Source organism: Canis lupus, chromosome 3 (assembly GCF_011100685.1).
Source record: "Canis lupus familiaris isolate Mischka breed German Shepherd chromosome 3, alternate assembly UU_Cfam_GSD_1.0, whole genome shotgun sequence".
NCBI classification, from domain to species: Eukaryota; Metazoa; Chordata; class Mammalia; order Carnivora; family Canidae; genus Canis; species Canis lupus.
Window position 1 is genome coordinate 87,899,444 of NC_049224.1, and position 19,938 is coordinate 87,919,381.

Sequence of the window (19,938 nt, forward strand, 5' to 3'; positions counted from 1 at the left end):
GGATTTGGTGATAAGCAGTGAGTAACAATGACTGGTACCTTTTAAATAGTAATTATCCCTTTGCCAAAGGAATTTAATGAGCTCCACAACAGTAATTAAACGAGTACGTGTTTGTCCTCATCTGACAACAAATACCATGATGGTAGTGACCAAGCCTATTTTATTCATTTAATTTGTCCTTAGCATTCAGAAAAGTGCTTTACACACAGCAGATTCAGGAATTACATTCATTCATTTATTTGATAAAATGAATACATTCCTAAAACAATATTTAATTTTAAATTCATATTAGTAACTCATGGACACTATAAAAATGGAAAATAACAAACAATATAAAAAGAACTATAAAGAAGATGTTAAAATTTGCTTGCAAGCCTCCCATCCAGAGATACGTATGACTCACAGTTAGTGAATCGTCCTTCCTATCATTTTCTCTATGTAATATACTATTAGTGGTAAAGATAGCACAGTGGGAAGTTTTCTTTTTCTGCCATCAAATATGTATTTGGGAAGCTCACTTTATCCTACACTTGTTCCAGTACATGTATTTTCTTTCTTTCTTTTAAATAAGTTGTTCTAAAGCTTGATTTTCTTTCTTCTTTCCTCCCTCCTTTCCTCCCCCTTCCTCCCCTTTCCTTCCTCCCTTCCTTCCTCCCTCCCTCCCTCCCTCCCTCCCTCCCTCCTCCCTCCCTTCCTTCCTTCCTTCCTTCCTTCCTTCCTTCCTTCCTTCCTTCCTTCCTTCCTTCCCTCCTGTCTTTCTCTCTGTGCTTTCTTTCTTTCCTTATTGAAGTGTAATTGACGCACATTACATTAGCGTTAGTTGGGGAAGTGTATTTCTAACTCAGGCCAGGTTAGTTACAGAGGACTTCTTGCCCCCTCTTTTTTCTTCTCCTGTGACCCACAACAGGCCGACCATATCCCTCACTGGGAATGCCGGGAAAGGGGATTGTTATTTTTATTTTTTACTGGGATTTTACAATGTGAGAATGACGTAAAGGTGGAGCTGTTGGTGGCTTTCCAACTGTAGAGTGAATAAATACTTTTTGCCAAATAACAAAGCCAACAAAGTGCAAAGAGATGGAAAGGGAGAGAGATCTGGGAACACTCCTTCAGCACCTAGATCCACCTATGCCTGAAACAACTTCCTATTTGTATGACCCAATATGCTCCTTTTTGTGTTTCAACTAGTTGGAGTTGTGTTTCTGTCACTTTTACCTGAAATAATTTTGACTAAAATAGAACTTTCATGGTGTAATGGGCAACGACCTACAAACACCTCACTCTTGACTTCCTCCTCTCGGAGTTTTGCAGGGAGAAGGTTAGGGGTACAAATACACAAACAAAAGAAGACAAAAATCAGAAAATACTCTTAGTTGATTGAGTAACAACCCCCAAAGGGATCAAGTAAAGGTAAATCACAGCACTGGACAGTGCCCTAGACGGAATCTCTCTTTTCCCTTAAGACTATATATTGCAATATTAGCTGCCAGAAAGTTTGTTTTTATTATATATCGCCATCAGAAGGGACTGGGTTTTATATAATGAAGATTAGAGAAGCTAATTAAGTGGATTTAGAATTTAATATACAGAGTTTTTACAACCAAACAGGCTTCCAATAGATGGGTAAGTTTTCTTGACAGGGACAGATGCAGTCAGGCTGCTGGAATTTTATCATTTATAATCTAGCAGTGATAGCATCATATATTGAAATAGGTTTTTTAAAAAAATATTTATTTTAGGGAGAGAGAAAGAGAGAGAGAGAGCATGAGTGTAGGGAGGGGCAGAGAGAAAGGGAGACAGAGAATCCTAAGCAGACTCCATGCTAAGAGTGGAGCCTGACACGGGGCTTGATTTCATGATGCGGAGATCATGATCTGTGCCAAAATCAAGAGTTGGACACTCAACTAACTGAACTACCCAGACATCCCTAATATTCAAATAGTTTAAAGAGGTAAGTTCAAGTATGAGAAATTTCAATACATATTCAACAGAGGTAAGAGTAGAGTTCATAAATAAAATTTTCCTTAAGTTACTGTACAGCAACTACCTTGGGGTTATTTGGTCATCATGAAGAGACAGATTAATGAATGGAGAAATGCTATCCATTCTTTTATTTACTTTTTCATTCATTTATTCATTCAACAAATATTTATGGAGAGCCTATGGCATGTTAGGCACTGTCCAGGTGCTAGGGACATAGTAAGAAATAAGACAAAGGCTTTCCCATCATAGAACAGACATTCAGAAGAATTTCAGTTATGTTGAACAGAACTTAGAATGCACAAATATCTGTATGGTGGTGGGTATTCACGTGCAAAAAGATGAGGTCAGTTGAGGTAATTACCTGGACAAAGAGAACTGTAGAAGGTCTGTCTGAGTGGAGAATATGGGCTTGCTTTTTCCTGAATTGTGTGTATGATTGCTTCAATTCCCCATCTCGCCTTCCTAGGAGAATCATTGCCCCAGGATGTCCACAGCACTAATTTTCTTGGAATTTAGAGATCTAGAGATGAAAGGAGCCGTACTTACAATTGCAATGCAGTGTTATTAAAGATGAGATGCTTTTGCAATTTCTACTGTTTATAATGATATGTTATGGTTACATAGAATGTTTTCCTCAGTGATTTCGTCCATGCATTACTTCTTTGCCTTTCCAATATCACTAGAATATAGGGAGTAATTATTAGTCCCATGATTCTTCAGGTAGGGAAACAGAGATATTTAGTAGGTGACATAATTTAAGTTATAACTCATGACCAGATTATAAGAAAGTCTGATTACAGGTTTATAAGAGAAACCAGCTCTACCTGCAGTTTTCCCAGCTTTTCTGTTCTGGCTTTCCCATGAACTAAGAGTATGACCAGAGTTATGACCTTAGGTACCTTCACATAACCTCTAGGTTTCATTGTCATAACCTTGGTTGTGTGCAAGTCGTGTGCCAGGAACTTTCAGTGTTGTCATATTAAATGAAATTAAATTTTAAATTTAATTTAAATTGAACCCCACAACAGGAGCACCTGGGTAGTGCAGGCAGTTAGGTGTCCAGTCATGCTCTCTCTCTCTCTAGAGTAAATGAATCTTAAATTAAACCTCACAACAAATGAGAAAATCCAGGCCCCAAGAGGTTAAGTAGCTTTGCCTAAGGGAACCCAACTAAAGGTAGAGTCAATTTATTAATCCAGATCTCCTGACTTTAAAAATCAATGCTTTCTCCTCCAGATTTTTGCATTTCCTATTTCAGCATTCTATGAAGTTATATAAAAATATACATGCATTTTGATTTATCGGCATATAAACTAAAACAATCGCGTGACCCAAAATACTTGTAATATCGTGTGAGAAATACTTAACCTATCTAAATTAAAAGTCAAAAATGTAACTAAGTTTACATAACCTAAGTTTATGAATTAGCATTATTCAAGGTTCTCGAATATTAGGAGGGTGTTAAAAAATGTCACAAAAATTCAAATACCAAGATTCAGTATGTTATCAATATACTGATTCAGAGGTTGATTCAAAGAAGTGATTACTTTGTTGAGAAATGTATAATTTCAAATATACCTTCCCATTCCATACAGCTCAACAAATGGATTTTGGTATGTTAATTGACACTAAGGAAGAAGGAAGCTACTGGGCTTTTAAAACATATTGATAGAGGTTTTTTTTTTTAAGATTTTATTTATTTATTTGAGAGAGAGCAAGAGAGCACAGAGGGAGAGGGAGAAGCAGATACCCTGCTGAGCAGGGAGCACGATGAGGGGTTTGACCGATCCCAGGACCCTGAGATCATGACCTGAGCTTAACTAACTGAGCCACCCAGGTGCCCTGGAAATTTTTGATTGACATGTCTGGTACTATGTCTATAGCTAATAGTTACTAGTTGGTCGATAGATTGTGGTTGCTATTGTTGGTACATAGGACTAAAACTTACAAGAACACAGCTGATATAACAAGACAGGTTATTTACCTTGTCTTTGGGACATACTCAGGCAATACTGCTATTTGGGGAAGCTAGCTACATCTCTGGTGTGCATCAAATTTCTAAATTTCCGTAAAGTCTGTTGTTTCATCTGTCATGTAATATGTTTTCTGTGTTATTTTAAAATATTTAATTCTGCTATAAAAATAGGAAAAAAGGAAGGGGACTAGATGACACTAAGTAGAGGAGCAAATAGCTTATGACACATGGTAGACATTGGGAAAGAAAGTAGGACACGTGTGTGCTAAACAGATAAAAATGATGGGACATGTGAGAAAATGACCCATAGGTAGGAAAGGATGGAGGAACCGCTACGCACCAAGTATTGACAGCTCACTAAATACACATAAGGCATATGAGGCACTCAATATGCATTGGGTTGGAAATGGGCTCTCCATTCGTGATACCCAATCTGGCCCTATGTGTCCTCTGTCCCAGACGCACAAATAAAACCCATGGCCGCTTCTCAGGCAGGTGATAATCATGGTCAGGCACGATGGCCCCTGCATCTAATAGAGCAAGTGAGATGTTGGCCCCAGATACCTTCCGTCTATTGGATCACCTTGCTCAAACCTCAGCTCTGGTCCTTGCAACCATATCAGCAGTGGGGAAGATTGACGTGTCTGAGTTGGAAGGGAGAGAGACAGATAGATGGACTCAGATAGTTCAAAGGAACACCAGGTGGCCCAATGTGCAGGTGACGTGATCTTTCATCTACATTCCATCCTACGTGCCTTAGCCAACCTCACCTCTTTCCTCTGCTTCTCACCAAGTGCTTTACACGGATGCGATCAACTGGCCGATTTGAGTATCTTTATTTGAACGGTGAGCCCATCTTCTGCTCCACAACCTCTGTGTAACCGGCCGGATCGTGCACTTGGAGGCTACTACTGCGTTGAGGTAATTCCCCATGTGGCGCCGCAGGACAATTCTTGCCTCATTTTTCCTCTTTACATTTAGAACTAATGGTGATTACACGGGAGTGGGCAAAGAATATACTGTTTCGGAAAGATATTTGGTCATCCAAAGAGAGCATTTAACTGTCACAGGGATACATTCCAGTAATAGTCTGGCTGCAGCAGACAAACAAAAAGAGAATTCATGGTTCGGCAGAATAAAATCATAGTGCTTAAGAGATGGTTCTAGTTCAAACTCATTTTGAAAGATAAGATTTAGTGACTTGTCAAAGATCACTAATTCTAGCAACTAGTCAGTCTGAACGGGAGCCAATGCTGTCTAAAGAGGCTGGGGGGTTGTTTGAGATACCACTGCTGTTCCTATCTGGGTCCTGGGTAATGAGTGAGCATGCATTCTAGCGCATGCTACGTAACGACTAAAAATACAAACTACAGCTGTCACATTTAATAGATTAACACTAAATGGTGCAAAAACACACACAGAATGTTTGTTTACTAACAGGGTTTATAGAGGTGTCGCTGAGACATTTCGAGTGCCGAAAATTGCTCTTCTTTCCTGCTGCCAATTTAATCATGACATTACATGGTGCCCTTTGATTCTAGAAGACTGAACTTCTATCATTCGTCTCAAGTTAGTTGACTTTAGCTGGAAGTTCATGCCCAGTTATCGAAAATATTTAATTCATCAAGGCTTTTTCTCACCAGCTAATATCTGTGAAGAACTGTGTTGGATATTGGGAACTTAAAATGACCAAAATTTAAACTCTGTCAATCAACCAACACTTTGGACTTCCTTGCAACGTCCACTGTTCTAGGAACTAGAAAACCATAACAACGGGGTGTTAAACCAGAGAATATGCATTACCAGTAAAAATGAGTCCATAGGCTCGATTGCCAGCTCAAGAATGATCTCAGTGACCCAGATGGTGTTTTTTGTCCTTCCATTCATTCTTGTTATTTTTTGAATTTTCCTTTAGGCTTTTTACCTGGTGGTCACAAAATAACCTGCTTCAGATCCAGATCTCCTGTCCCCACATTATCATCTCCAAAGCAGGGCGGATGGGGGTGGTGGGAGAGACATCTTCTTATAAGAGAAAATTTTCTATCTTGAGTCCTCTCTGCAGACTCCCCCTCAGACTGGTGTTGATGAGAAGAGCTTTCTGAGATATTGAAAGTATCCTATAGTTTGCGCCATAGTATCCTATAGTGGGTCCAAAATGGTACCCACCAGCCACGTATAGTTAGTGGGCACTTGGCTTGTTTACTGTGTTGAAAGGACTGAATTTTTAGTTTTATTTAATTGTAATTAATCTAGACTTAAATACTCATATAAAGCTAACATCTATCATATTGCACAGTATAACTTTTGGTTCTTTTTGGCTAGAAGGCCACCCACGGTTGCAAAGGAGGCTGGGAAAATGATTAGCTTTTTCAGTCTTTAAGGGAGAAAAGGTTTGGCAATGGCTCTTTGGTAGATGCAACAGTGTCTGCGATAAAAAGTAGATAAGAGTGTCATAGAGCTGGTGTTGTGGTGTGGGAGGCTAACAACATAAAAATGTAAACAAATAAATTTTAGAAGGTAGCTATCTTCAGGTTTGAACAAGCCATGTTATCTAGACTCAGTCCAGATGATCGGTCTAGATTTTCGAGTAACTTAATGGGGAGTGATCGGAGGTGGGAGTAATTTAAGAAGGCGGTTGGAAAAGCCTCTAGGAGCTCGTGGTAGAGAAAGAAGAAGACAAGCACGTAAATAAGTTATTAACAATAAACAAGGTGGCATATACGTGTATCACACCCCTATTTATTATATTCCTACATACGTAGTTGTACCCTATCCCTAATAGGAGGGACGATGCATTTGGAACGCTTCTCTGGTGTCTCCTACAAGCCTTACATAATACTGCACGACTAGATTCATAGCATAGAAGCTTTGGAATGTGGTCCATCTACCATCCTTAAAGCAACAGCTGGTGCAACGCAGCTTTCCTGGATGATGTGTACACAAATACGGTCAATGAGGGATTTCTCAAGGTGTTTCTATCGGATGTTCTAACGTGGGACAATCACAAACACGGTGAAAACTCTGAAAGGACCTATTAGGTCCTACAACTTCAAATGCTAGGATGTTCGCGATGCCTGAGGGGGTATCAGCAGTAGATGGACCTGTCTGGCAAGAGGCTGTCAGGGCTGGGGTAGCTTAATTAAAGTGAAGTTTCTGATTTCACTGAGGGTAAGCAGTCACCCAGAATCATCCTCTGAGGTTTTTCTAAGCGTGGAAAGGATGACGTGCCGTTTTTATGAATCCGTACCGGTACAGAAAGGATGATAAAGGAGGGTGGTATGATTCAAAGGGTAGAGTGTTGAGAGATATGCTCTCTAAAGTTCTTTCTGTCTTTCAGATACCACTCTCTCGTGATCTCTAAGGAGTTTTATTTTTCAAAGATAGCATGAATTCTGTGCAAGAATGGCTGAGATCACCTATATAATAAAACATTTCATCTCTTCCATGTTTCTTCTTGGATTCATGGTACCACCTGAGATTCTTTTTCTTATAATTCTATGCTTTATATAACTTTCGTGATGGTAGTGAAGTAAAAAGAGGATATGTACCTAATTGGTGCTGGTACTCGTGGCACACAAATATCAAAACAGACACGCACAGTTTCAACTATAGGCTGAGATAGAACATGTGAAAATATGCACAGATTCTAAGTTCACATGACAATTTGTAGCCATGATGCTGGTAATATGGCTATTGAAAACTTCCATTTTGCTTCTATTTTTTTTTATAAAGAAAATGGATGATGACAATGATAGTTTTGTTAGTGGATAATAACTCTTTACATGAATTCAAGAGAAATCTGAGCAATCTTGCCTACTTAACACAAACATTTATTTTTGCTTTCTAGCTGATTTATAGATTTACGTATTTATCTTTTATTTTTAGTTAGGCTCCACGCCTAAGATGGTGCTTGAACTCCACAACCCTGAGATCAAGAGTCCCATGCTCTTCTGACTGAACCAGCCAGACACCCCCGACTTATAGATTTAAAGCTACTTAATGGTAATGATGATCTCCCATTTTTTCTACCCATTAGTGTGGAGGTCTATGGTGTTCAATGAGGTAGCCATTGGGCCCCTTGGGCTTTTTAAACTCTAAATCAATTAAAATTAAATAAACCAGGGACGCCTGTGTGGCTCAGCGGTTGAGCATCTGCCTTTGGCTCAGGGCGGACCCCGGGGTCCTGGGATCGAGTCCCTCATCTAGTTCCCCACAGGAAGCCTGCTTCTCCCTCTGCCTGTGTCTCTGCCTCTCTCTGTGTGTCTCTTCATGAATAAATAAATAAAGTCTTTAAAAAATTAAATTAAACTGAAAAATTATCTTACCTCACACTGGCTACCTATCAAGTGTTAAACAGCCACCTGTGGCTGCCATATTGGACATCACAGACCTAGAATATTTCTATCAGAGAAGGTACCATTAGCAATGGTTACTGTTGGGTTTATGTAGTTGAATCTCAAAAAATGTTGGTCAAAGGAAGTGCTATTTAAATATTAATACAAGCGGGTATGTTAAATGGAGATCATCTGTTTACTATTGAGAAAATTCTAATCATAGATTCCTGGGAATTGGTCCCTTTGAACCAACTCTGCCAAGGCCTCAGGCCCACACAAGAAAGACTCTGCACTGCGCTCTGCATTTTAGAGGGCACCATTTTAGCTCCCCTCTGCAAGAGGTAACATTCTCCAGGGCCAAGGGCTGTGTTCCCCAAGAGCTTGCGTCCCTTTCCTGCTTCTTGCCCTTATCCAATTTACCCAGGACCCAGGAATTCACTGATCAAAGACTCCTGGGGTGCCTGGGTGGCTCAGTGGGTTATGCATCTGACTCTTGGTTTCCGCTCAGGTCATGATCTCAGGGGTCATGAGAGAGACCCCTGGTTCCTTCAGCAGAGTCCCCGTCAAGATCGTTTCCCTTTGCTCCTCCTGTACTTGCCAGCCCTGTGGGCAGGAGAGCTCACTCTCAGATAAATGCATTAATTAAAAAAAAAAAAAAATCCCCAGGGTATTTCCAGGTCCTGAGCAGGTCTCTTTCCAGAATCGTCCTCCCAAGGGAAGAGCAGACCACTGCTGTGTGCACTGCTAGGCCGAAGGTGACCATCTGAGGGCCTGGATAGAGGGTGGTTGGGGGGGGTGCTCAGGTTGCATACTTGGGCAGAAAGCCCCTCCTGCTGAGGAACAGAGCTGGCCCAGGAAGCAACGCGGCTGGGAGCGGGAAGGCTGAGCACTGGGGTCTGGCTCTTTCCTGCCCGCTGGGTTTCAGGGTGGAGCTGCAAGGGATCTGTAGACACACTTGGACTTTGGGGTGTGTGTGTGTGTGTGTGTGTGTGTGATTAAGGTGTGCTTCTCGAGGTAAGACAACAGAATAGGTTTTGTTAGCTTGGCGTATTTCTTGTATTTAAAGGTAGGGTTTGTCAGCCCTGGTCTTGCAAACAGGGGGGGGGGGGTGCGGAGCTGGAGCCCTGCATAGAAGAGAGCCGGATTCAGCTGCGGTTCTTGGCCAGTCTGGCCATTATCACTGCTCTAACTGGTCACAACTCCGGTATCTGCGGATGTCAGGGGAACGTTTCTTTCCAAGGGCTGCTGGTCCAGCGCCCCCCCCACCCCATGCATCCTTCCCAGGGAGCCCAGCTGGAGTTGCTGAAGGCCAGGAGCAGCTCCTGAGGGTCCAGGTTCCAGGAGGGGGGGCCTGTGCCTTGCTCGGGTGCATGTGGGACAAATGAAACTACGGTGTTCCAAGAGAAGGCGTGAAATCGCTGGGGGGGGGGGGGGGACTGCGATGCACCCCGTGAAAGTGTGATTCAAAAGCAGGTGGTGTGCAGGAGCAAGCACGGCCGTCTATCATGAGGTTGGCAGGGGCATCCATTCCCTGAGGATGCTGGGGGGGTGACGGAGAGGGCAGTCCACAGGCTGACAGCCCGTCGGGGGCCGGCTCCCTGTCCCGTCCGTCTCCCGGTAAATTCCCTCCGGCTCTTCTCAGTCCGGCCCCCGGGGGGGGCGGGGCGGGGCGGGGGGGGGCGCACGGGGCGGCTTTGTCCGCGGGCGGCGGACGGATGCGAGGGAGAGCGGACACCATGGCTGGAGTTTGCAGTAGAACTTTCTTCCGCGCTCGGCGCGGCTCCCGGGCTCCCGTGGGGCGCTCCCGACTCCCGCGCGGGCGGGGGCCGGGGCCGGGGCCGGGGCCGGGACGGGCGAGCGGCGCGGCGGGCCGAGGGGGCGGAGGGGACGGGGCGGTGGACGGGGCTGCGGGAGGCGGGGAGGAGGGGCGTGGCGGCGCCGAGGGGGCGTGGCGAGGAGGGTGTGGGCGTGGCTGGGGGCGTGGCGATGGGGTGTGGGCGTGGCGAGGGCCCGTGGCGGCGGGGAGGAGGGGCGGGCGGCGCCGAGGGGCGTGGCTACGAGGGCGAGGGGCGTGGCGGGGGCGTGGCGGGGGCGGGAGGCGGGAGGCGCCGCCGCGGGCAGCGGCCGGGGGAGGCGGCGCCGGCGGAGGACGAGGAGGCGGCGCTCCCGCGGGGCCCGAGAGCGGCCGTGACCCCGCGGCTCCCCCAGGCCGAGCGCGGCCGCGGCGGACAAAGGAGCATGCTGGCGCCGAGGAGGGCCCGTCCTGCGGCCGCCCCGAGGCCCCGGGCGCCGCCGGCCCCGCGCCGCGCCCCCGCCCCCGCCCGCCCGAGCGCCCGCCCGGCCCGCTAGGCCCCGGCCCGCAGCATGGAGCCGCCCGGGCGCCGGCGGGGCCGCCCGCTGCCGCTGCCGCTCGCGCTGCTGGCGCTGCTGGCGCTGCCGGGAGGAGGCGGCGGGGCCGCGGCGCTGCCCCCGGGCTGCAAGCACGACGGGCGGCCGCGGGGGGCGGGCAGGGCGGGCGCCGCCGAGGGCAAGGTGGTGTGCAGCAGCCTGGAGCTGGCGCAGGTCCTGCCCCCCGACACGCTGCCCAACCGCACGGTCACCCTGTGAGTAGCGCTCGCGCCGGGCCCTCCCGGGCGCCCCCTCGGAGCGGGGTCCCCGGGCCGCGCTTTGTGCGCTGGCTCCGCTGCGGGGCTCGGCGACCGCGCGGGCCGGCCGCCCCGGGGCCACGTGAGGATGCCAGGGACGCCGGACCCGCCCCGCCCCGCCGGGCCCCCACCTGCGGGCCCCCACCTGCGGGCCCCCCACCTGCGGGAGCCCCACCTGCGGGAACCCCACCTGTGGGCGCCCCACCTGGGCCCCCCACCTGCGGGCCCCCCACCTGCGGGCGCCCACCTGCGGGAACCCCACCTGCGGGCGCCCCACCTGGGCCCCCCACCTGCGGGCCCCCCACCTGCGGGAGCCCCACCTGCGGGCCCCCCACCTGCGGGCCCCCCACCTGCGGGCCTCCACCTGCGGGAGCCCCACCTGCGGGAGCCCCACCTGCGGGCGCCCCACCTGCGGGAGCCCCACTTGCGGGCGCCCCACCTGCGGGCCCCCCACCTGCGGGCCTCCACCTGCGAGCCCCCCACCTGCGGACCCTCACCTGCGGGCCCCCATCTGCGAGCCCCCCACCTGCGGTCCCCCATCTGCGAGCCCCCCACCTGCGGTCCCCCCACCTGCGGGCCCCCACCTGCGGCTCCCCACCTGCGGGCCCCCCACCTGCGGGCCCCCACCTGCAGTGCGCACGACGGGTGGCGGGGCGCTCGGACCGCCCACGCCCGCAGCTGCCGGGCCCCTGGGCTCTCCCGGCCTTTCGCTCCCCGCGAAAGCACCTTTTAACCTGGGGTTGCTGCTAAGGGCGAGAAAGACAGGTGAGCCGGGCACCCTCCCGCCCGGGTTTCGTGCGTTTGTGCGCTCCTGTTTGAAAGCCCGAGAACTTTGGGATTGAAAACGGGGCTTGTGGATAAGCCTTGCAGCTCGCGGGGCCGCGTGGTTGAGTTTCCCACCTAGAAGGAGACGTTTTTGGGCTCGTAACTCCCATTCGTGCCCGGATTCACGGTCCCGTGTCGCCAGCCGGGCGCTTGGGGTCCTCTTCGGACGATGAATCGGTTTGGTGAAGTTTGTTTCCGATGCGTCTTGAGTCGAACTGAGATAGGAGCCCTCGGCCCCTCTGCCTTCTTCTGGCTGGAAAGTTTCCTAAAGAAGAATCAAGGCTGTAAAAACATGAAGGCAAGGGGAGCAGGGTGACCTCGGAGAAGCTTAAAACGTGGTTTTTAATGTGACCCCAGTTAAGCAGGATGTATGGGAAGGGGAGGATAAATCTCATTACACCCTCGTTCTCCTCTTTCCTTTTTTTTTTTTTTTTTTTTTTTGAATTAAGGAAGGTTCTGAACACAGGAAAACTGTGTTTCTGTCTTTGGAGAAATGAAAAGGGGTCAGATAGTTTTTGTTTGACTCCTCTACTGACGCTTGACCATTTGGTAGTGGCAGCAGCTGTATTTATTTATTTCGTAGCCGGATTCTTTGAAGTGGAAATTTGGGGTATGGGACCTTTAATTACAGTCTCGAGTCAAAAAGAGAAGAGCCCTGTGTTGGAGGGATCCCTTTATAACTTTGCGGAAATTAGTCATCATGCATTTGGGTTCAGCGGCGCTCCAGCTGATTCAAGTTTAGGTCGAGTTTTTTTTTTTTTTCCCCCCCCGAATGTCAACAGTTTCAGCTGCATTCAATCAGCTATCTGTGAATTGGTTTTGCTTTGCAGATTTTTAGGTGGTGGCATAGAAAATCCCTCTTGAGCGTATTATCAGACTATTTGTCAGTGAACTTTTCACGAACTGATTAAAATATAGGTGCCTTTGGAAAGTCACGTTAATCCAATATTTCTTGCCACCTGAAACCTCTCTAGAGGAAAATGAAATTAATAGAATTTAATGAATGGGAAGGACCTATCGGCGATTTAAGGATCAGCTGATGTTCTGGATTCAGTTGGGTCAGGATAATTCAGACCTGGTACAGGGTCTTCTGGACCAGCCCCCTCATTTCACTAGGGAATAAATCAGAGTCGTGCCCGCTTAAGTGACCCAAGTTCCCAAAGAGATTGAGCGGCAGGTCCATGGCCCTGCTGTCCTGTGTGCAGTTCAGATGCTTTCTCATCTTTCCCCCTGGCCTTCCTCTTTCTTAGTTCCGTGTGTGTGTGTGTGTGTGTGTGTGTGTGTGTGTGTGTGTAGCGTTTCCTAGGTAGCAGGCAGGTCTTAGTTTCCTGGGAGTGTGGCAAATTACCACACATTTGGTGGCATAAAACAAGAAATTTCTTTTCTCACAGCCCTGGAGGCAGCCCTGGAAGTCACGGGGTCATCAGAGCCGCGCTTTCTCCAAAGGGTCTTTCAGCTTCTGACGTGACTTGGACTGTGGCATCCCAGTGCCAGGCTCTGCCTCTGTCTTAAGGTGGCTTCTTCCCCGTGAGTCTGTGTTTCAAATATTGTCCTTCCTCTAACAAGGACACCAGTCACTGACTTTAGGGTCAACCCTAAGCCCAGGATGATCTCATCTAAGGACGTTTAACTTAATTACATCTGCAGAGACCCTATTTCCAAGTGAGGTCACTTTCAGAGGCACCAGGGGTGAGAACTTTGGGCCTCTCTTGGGGGCATACTCTTCAACTCACTGTAGAATATAAATAAAAACTTGGTCTTTCTTCAGGAATTACAAGTATTGGGAGAGAAATATTCATGAATTCAGAACAATATGGTAAATGCTCTAATATTGGGGTGGACATGTAGCAAAAGAAACTGAGGTGGGCAAGCCAGGGCCCCTTGGGACATAGTTGTCAGGATCCAGGATCTGAGGATCCTGAGCCAATTTGAGGAGGATGGGATGGGGAACTGTGTACGATTTAGGGGATGGCGGGGTGGGGTGGGGAGACCCGCCTCCCCATCCCTCCTACCCCCAGGTGTGCCCACAGGCTTCCAGAGGGCAGTGGTGCTGGCTGTGCTGGGCTGTGCAGTTGACATTGCTAAGATGTCAAGGGCAAGTGTCCACTGCCTGGAGTGGTCAGAGAGGAGCCTGTAAGGGCCAGGTCAAGGACAGGAAGTCTCTCTGGTTTTAATTTTAATCCCTTGGGTGTGGCCGTGTTCAGCTGAGCTGTGATGTGGCTGCTGCAAAGAAAGTGAACGGGACAGAATTTTTCTTTTTCCTTTTTTTTTTTTTTTTTTTAAATAATGGAAAATAAGGTCATTTTTACCTAGTGGATGAACTGGACGTCAGCATAGCCAAGAGCTCGGACCCTTCAGCTACTGTAGGGAACAAACACTTACTTTCTTATTTAGCTGTGTTTGTGGAGAGGTCCGGGAGAAATCCTCAGCTTGACCACACTGGTTTCCTATATCATGTAGTCTTTGGTATTAAAGAATTAAATTCTTTAATTCCTGCCCCCCCCCCTTTTTTTATACCCAGATTGAATGAAAATTTAACTTTTCAGTGTTTTTGTTCGAAATATAAATTAGTCTTGTGTTTTGAAGTACAGCTCGATATTTTAAGTGTTAAAAATTGTGAGGACTTCAGTGATACAAAGTTTTACAAACTTAGCCTTGCTTTTCAGAAGTGTGTGAGGGTTCCTCCCACCCCCCATGATGCTGCATAGTGATTCTAGGTAAAGGATTTTTTTTTAAAGAAATTTTTGATATGTCCAATACTTTAGGGGCAAAGTCCAGGTTTTTCTCAGACTGTTCCACACAAAGTAAAGTGTGGGTTTTGGTTTTTTACTTTTTAAAAAGCGATATTCCTTTTTTTTTTTTCCCACCGGAGACCTGATCATGGGTCCTCAGCCAGTGCATGCACCCGGCTCAGTGTCAGGTAGACAAAAGGGAATGCTCGGATTGTTTAGAAACCTAAACCTAGTTGGAAGGAAGGTTTTGCACAAAGGCAGCATTTAGGGAACAACTGCAGAATGTCTGTAATTAAGCCCTAAATCCTGTGCTGCCGCCTGTTTAAATGCTTTAGGAAGCCTGCAGAGTTGAGGTCGGTGGGAGCTGCGTGTTTCCTGGAGAGGTTCGGCCGTGAGCACACCCGAGGGACAGGAAGGCCGGGCCGAGCGCAAGCATCTGGGGCTGCGGTAGCGGTGCGGCCCGGTGCCCTGAGCCGGGGACCCCGACCCGGCTTTCATGACCAGGTGTGGTGGGGGTCAGCTCGGGAGCTGGCGCCGCGGGGACACGCGGGAGGACGGGTCCTCGGAGCCACGGCGTGTGCAGCGCCCGGGGAGGAGTGGGCGCCCCGCTTGGGAGATGCGGAGGCCGGAGATGGGGGGAACAGGGAATAGGGGGCGGTGGGGGGAGCAAGCGCAGGTGCAGGTTGTGCAGGCACTGTGGGGCACTGTGCATACTGTGGGGCGCTGTGCACACTGTGGGGCGCTGTGCATAGTGTAGGGGCTCTGTGTATACTGTAGGACTGCTGTGCATACTGTGGGGCACTGTGCATACTGTGGGGCGCTGTGCATACTGTAGGGGCGCTGTGCACACTAGGCGCTGTGCACACTGGAGCACTGTGCACACTGTGGAGCACTATGCATACTGTAGGCACTGTGCATACTGTGGGGCATTGTGCATAGTGTAGGGGCTCTGAATACTGTGGGGCACTGTGTATACTGTAGGAGCGCTGTGCATACTGTGGGGCGCTATGCATACTGTAGGGGCACTGTGCATAGTGTAGGGGTGCTGTGCATACTATAGGCACTGTGCATAGTGTAGGGACGCTGTGCATACTGTGGGGCACTGCATAGTGTAGGGGCTCTGTGCATACTGTGGGGCACTGTGCATACTGTAGGAGCACTATGCATACTGTGGGCCACTGTGCATACTGTAGGGGCACTGTGCATATTGTAGGAGTGCTGTGCACACTGGGGTGCTGTACATATTGTAGAGGCGCTGTACATACTGTAGGAGCGCTGTGAATACTGTGGGGTGCTGTGCATACTGTAGGGGTGCTGTGCATATTGTAGGGGTGCTGCGCATATTGTAGAGGCGCTGTGCATACGGTGGGGTGCTGTGCATACTGTGGGGCACTGCACACTGGGGCACTGAGCATACTGTAGGCACTGTGCTTATGGTGGGGCACTGCACACACTGTAGGTGCTGTGCAACTGGGGCGCTGTGCATTCTGTGAGGCACTGCATACCCTGGGGTGCTGTGCATACCTTGGGGTGCTGTGCATACTGTAGGCACTATGCTCAGTGCTAAGAGTGTTCAGGGATAAAAATAAGACCAGATTTTTTTCATCTGAGGATCGGTCCTATGGACAAAGTCTCTGCCTAATGCAACGTAATCGCACCATCACCCCAATAGAGTCTGGGCCGGGTTCCCTCGCGCCATCCCCCCAGCAGGTTTGGGCCGGGTGCCCTGTACATCTGGGTGGGTCCCTTACTCTTGCCTGGAGTCCCTATCCTGGTAAATTCTGGGTTCTTCACAATCCAGCTCAACTGCTTCGAGCTTTTCTCTCGCCCTCTGACTTCTGATCCATCCCTTCTCTGAACCCGGGTGGTGTCTACTGTCTGTGCTCCCAGGTCACTTTGTGTGACACTTGGTACTGCTCTCCTCTAAAGCGTGTGCTGATACCCTTGAAGGACCGCGAAACCTGGCGTAGTCCAGTGCCTGGAGTATGGCTGGGAACGTAGCTGCTCTACGTGATTGACAAGAATCATACCCACAAAGTTGATACCTACCGGATGGTGGGACAAGAGGACAAGTGGAGGGATGGGGGAGGGATGTGAATGCAGATTTTTACTCTATTATGGCAAATGAGGACAATTCTTTATTTAGGTCAGCATTTCATGGCTGTAGGGTCCCCAATGCAAGAAGGGTTTATTGTATCTGTTTACAGTTACACTAAAAAAAAAAAAAAGGTTTATTTAGAGAGAGAGCTCACTAAGTCGGGGGAGAGGGGCAAAGAGAGAAGGAGCGAGAGAGTCTCAAGCAACTGTTGCTGAGGGCGGAGCTCGACCCTGGGCTCCATCCAGGACCCCAAGATCCTGACCTGAGCCAAAATCAAGAGTTGGCCGCTGAACCTACTAAGCCACCAGGTGCCCTTTACAGTTAGTTTGATGTAAGTGATCTTATGTGTGTGGTGACTACACACACACCAGTGTGGAGGCAGGTTGCTCAAAGATTGCAGGATTTGGGGCAGACTTAGGCATTTGGTCCATGAATGCAAATCTTAAGTTTTTTCCAAAATGATGAGAAGGTTTTACGTGACCCAGCCTCTGAATCTTGTTGCTTCTTGCCTGCTTGGAGTGCTCCAGCATCAGGAGTGTATGAGTGGAGTTGGTGGGTTTGGCAATAAACCAGAAATTAAAATGCCAGGAACAAAAGAACACAGGAGCCTTTGGAGATCCTTGCTCCAGTTCAGCTGCTTTTCCCAGGAGCCTGTAAAGATGGTTTTAAAAAACAGGCAACCCCCACGCCACCCTCCCCCTCCCCCCCCCAAAAAAATACAACCAGAAGTAAAAGCTCTTTAAAATAAGTTAGAAAATGACAGTGCAAAGTTTTAGTGTAATCAGTGATTTTTTTTTTTTTTTTTTCCTATTTAGCTGCATGTGTGAAAGCCATTGTTTTCTATATTGGCTGTATTCCTGTGCAGGAATCTTAAGTCCAGAGAACACAACTCGTTTGTTGTTGTGTCAACATTTTTTTTTTCCATAAACACACAAAAATTAGGATACAGAGTCCGTTAAATTTTAGTAGCTTATTAAGTCAGGTTTTACAAAGATAGGGAAGCGATAGATGCATACTTGGTCAATGAGGTTTTAATTGTTGCTGACTAAATTTATTTTAAAATTTAATGTAATTTTAATGCTTTATGTGTGGTTTGGCTTACATTTATGTTCAAATGCAGACAATTTTAGTCTGAGGAGAGAGTTTTAAAGAAAGTAAGCATCGTTTCCCAAGCTGTGGTTTTCTTTTTTTCTTTTTTCTTCACGACTAAACTTTTCGGAAATTTTTCATGCTGGTAAGGGAATGTCAGCGTGGGGGGAACAGAGATGTGGGGGGCATCTCCCGGAAGGCGCGTGTGTGTCTTGGCAGCCTTTACTACCATGTCGAGCCCATGGGCTCGTCACCCAGGGAAGCATGTCCTGCCCTCAGATCCCTCCTGGACAGGGTCTAAAGGGAACAAAATGAAAGTTTAAGGGATTGGTCTAAGATTATTCAGAACAATTTCCTCCTCTCTCCCACCCCCAACACTCTGGTCCTCTTTTTCCTTTTTTTTCCTTTTTGTAAGCTGTTAAGCCCAGGCTTAAATCTGTGTTTTCCCACATACAGGCAGGGTCTGACCAAAGACCAGAATCTACTGCAGGTATTTACTGTTCTCTAGTGGCATTTCTTTTTCTTTTAATGTTTCTAGTATCCAGCTTTAATAAATTTATCGCATTCTCTTATGGCAGTTAATATTTGGGTTTCATTATTCATTTCATTGGTTTAAAAATATAAAGGAAACTATATAAATTATATATAGGAAGAAACTGTGTTCCCCGATGAACTGTAAGCTTATAAATCCTTAATAAAAGAGAAAGTTAAAAAAAAAAACTCGTTGAGGTTAAAACCAGGAAAGAAAAGGAAAAACATACAGTCTTTCAAGATGATCTTGTTTTGAAGAGATATAAAATGGAAAAGTATTTTTCCTAAAGTATTTGATACTTACTGAAGTAGTGTATTTTTTAAAAAAATAATGTATAGTTTACATGCAATATTAGTTTCAGGTACCCAACATAGTGATTAGACAGTTTGATACACTGTGCAGTGCTCAGTGCACTAAGTATAGTGATAATCGGTCACCAAATTCATTACGATATTGTTGACTATATTCCCTATGCTGTACTTTTCATTCCATGTAATATTTTATAACTGGAAGTTTGTGCCTTTTAATCCCTTACACCTATTTTGCCCATCCCTCCTCTGGCAACCCCCACTTTGTTCTCTGTATTTGAGTCTGTTTCTGTTTTTTTGTTCATTTATTTCTTTTAAATTCCATGTAGGATGAAATCATATTGTATTTGTCTTTCTTTGACTTCACTCAGCATGATACTCTAGGTCCATCCATGTTGCTGTAAATGGCAAAATTTTATTCTTTCTTATGGTTGAGTAATACTTTTTTGTGTATATATACCACATCTTTATCCGTTTGTTGATGGACAAATTTTAAATTTTAAAATTTAAAATTTAAAATTTTTAAAAATTTAAAAGTTGCTTCCGTGTTGTGACTATTGTAAATAATGCTACAGTAAGCATAGGGGTGCATATATCTTTTTGATTTTGTGTTTTTGTTTTCTTTTGGTAAATACCCAGCAATGGAGTTACTGGATCATATAGTATTTCTATTTTTAACATTTTGAGCTGCCTCCTGACTGTTTCCATAGTGCCTGCACCATTTTACATTCCTACCAGCTGTGCACAAGGGTTCTCTTTTCTCAGCATCCTTGCCGACACTTATTATATCTTGTCTTTTGATAACTAGCCATTCTAACAGGTGTAGGTGACATCATATTGTGTTGCTGATTGCATTCCTTGATGATTAGTCATGTTGAGCATCTTTTCATGTGTTGGCTCTCTGTATGTTTTTTTTTCTTTCTTTCTTTCTTTCTTTCTTTCTTTCTTTCTTTCTTTCTTTTTTTTTTTTTTTTATAGATTTTACTTATTTATTCATGAGAGAAACAGAGAGAGGCAGAGACACAGGCAGAGGGAGGCGCAGGCTCCATGTAGGGAGCCCGACATGGGACTTGATCCTGGGTCCCCAGAATCACGCCCTGGGCTGAAGGCGGCGCTAAACCGCTGAGCCACCTGGCACACACACACACACACACCCACCCCCCGTATGTTTTCTTTGGAAAAATGCCTACCCAGATGCTCTGCTCACTTTTAATTGGATTATTAGTTTTTTTTTGAGTGTTTTATGAGTTCTTTATATATTTTGGATATTAACCCATTATTGGATATACAATTTGCAAATGTTTCTCCCATTCAGTAGGGTGCTTTTTCACTTTGTAGATGGTTTCCTTTGCTGTACAAAACACTTTTTAGTTTGATTTAGTCCCAGTAGTTTATTTTTGCCTTTATTTCCCTTGTC

At 46.7% G+C, this 19,938-nt stretch overlaps 1 protein-coding gene across 1 annotated transcript in view; it reads left to right on the forward strand.

The window, feature by feature from the left end:
- Window positions 1-10,656: 10,656 nt before the first annotated feature.
- The window catches only part of ADGRA3 (adhesion G protein-coupled receptor A3), a 121,281-nt gene continuing 111,999 nt past the window's right edge, over window positions 10,657-19,938 (forward strand). The window contains exon 1 of the mRNA XM_038533575.1: window positions 10,657-10,895. Within this exon, the coding sequence (XP_038389503.1) occupies window positions 10,657-10,895 (239 nt within the window). The remainder of the gene's footprint in view (window positions 10,896-19,938) is intronic.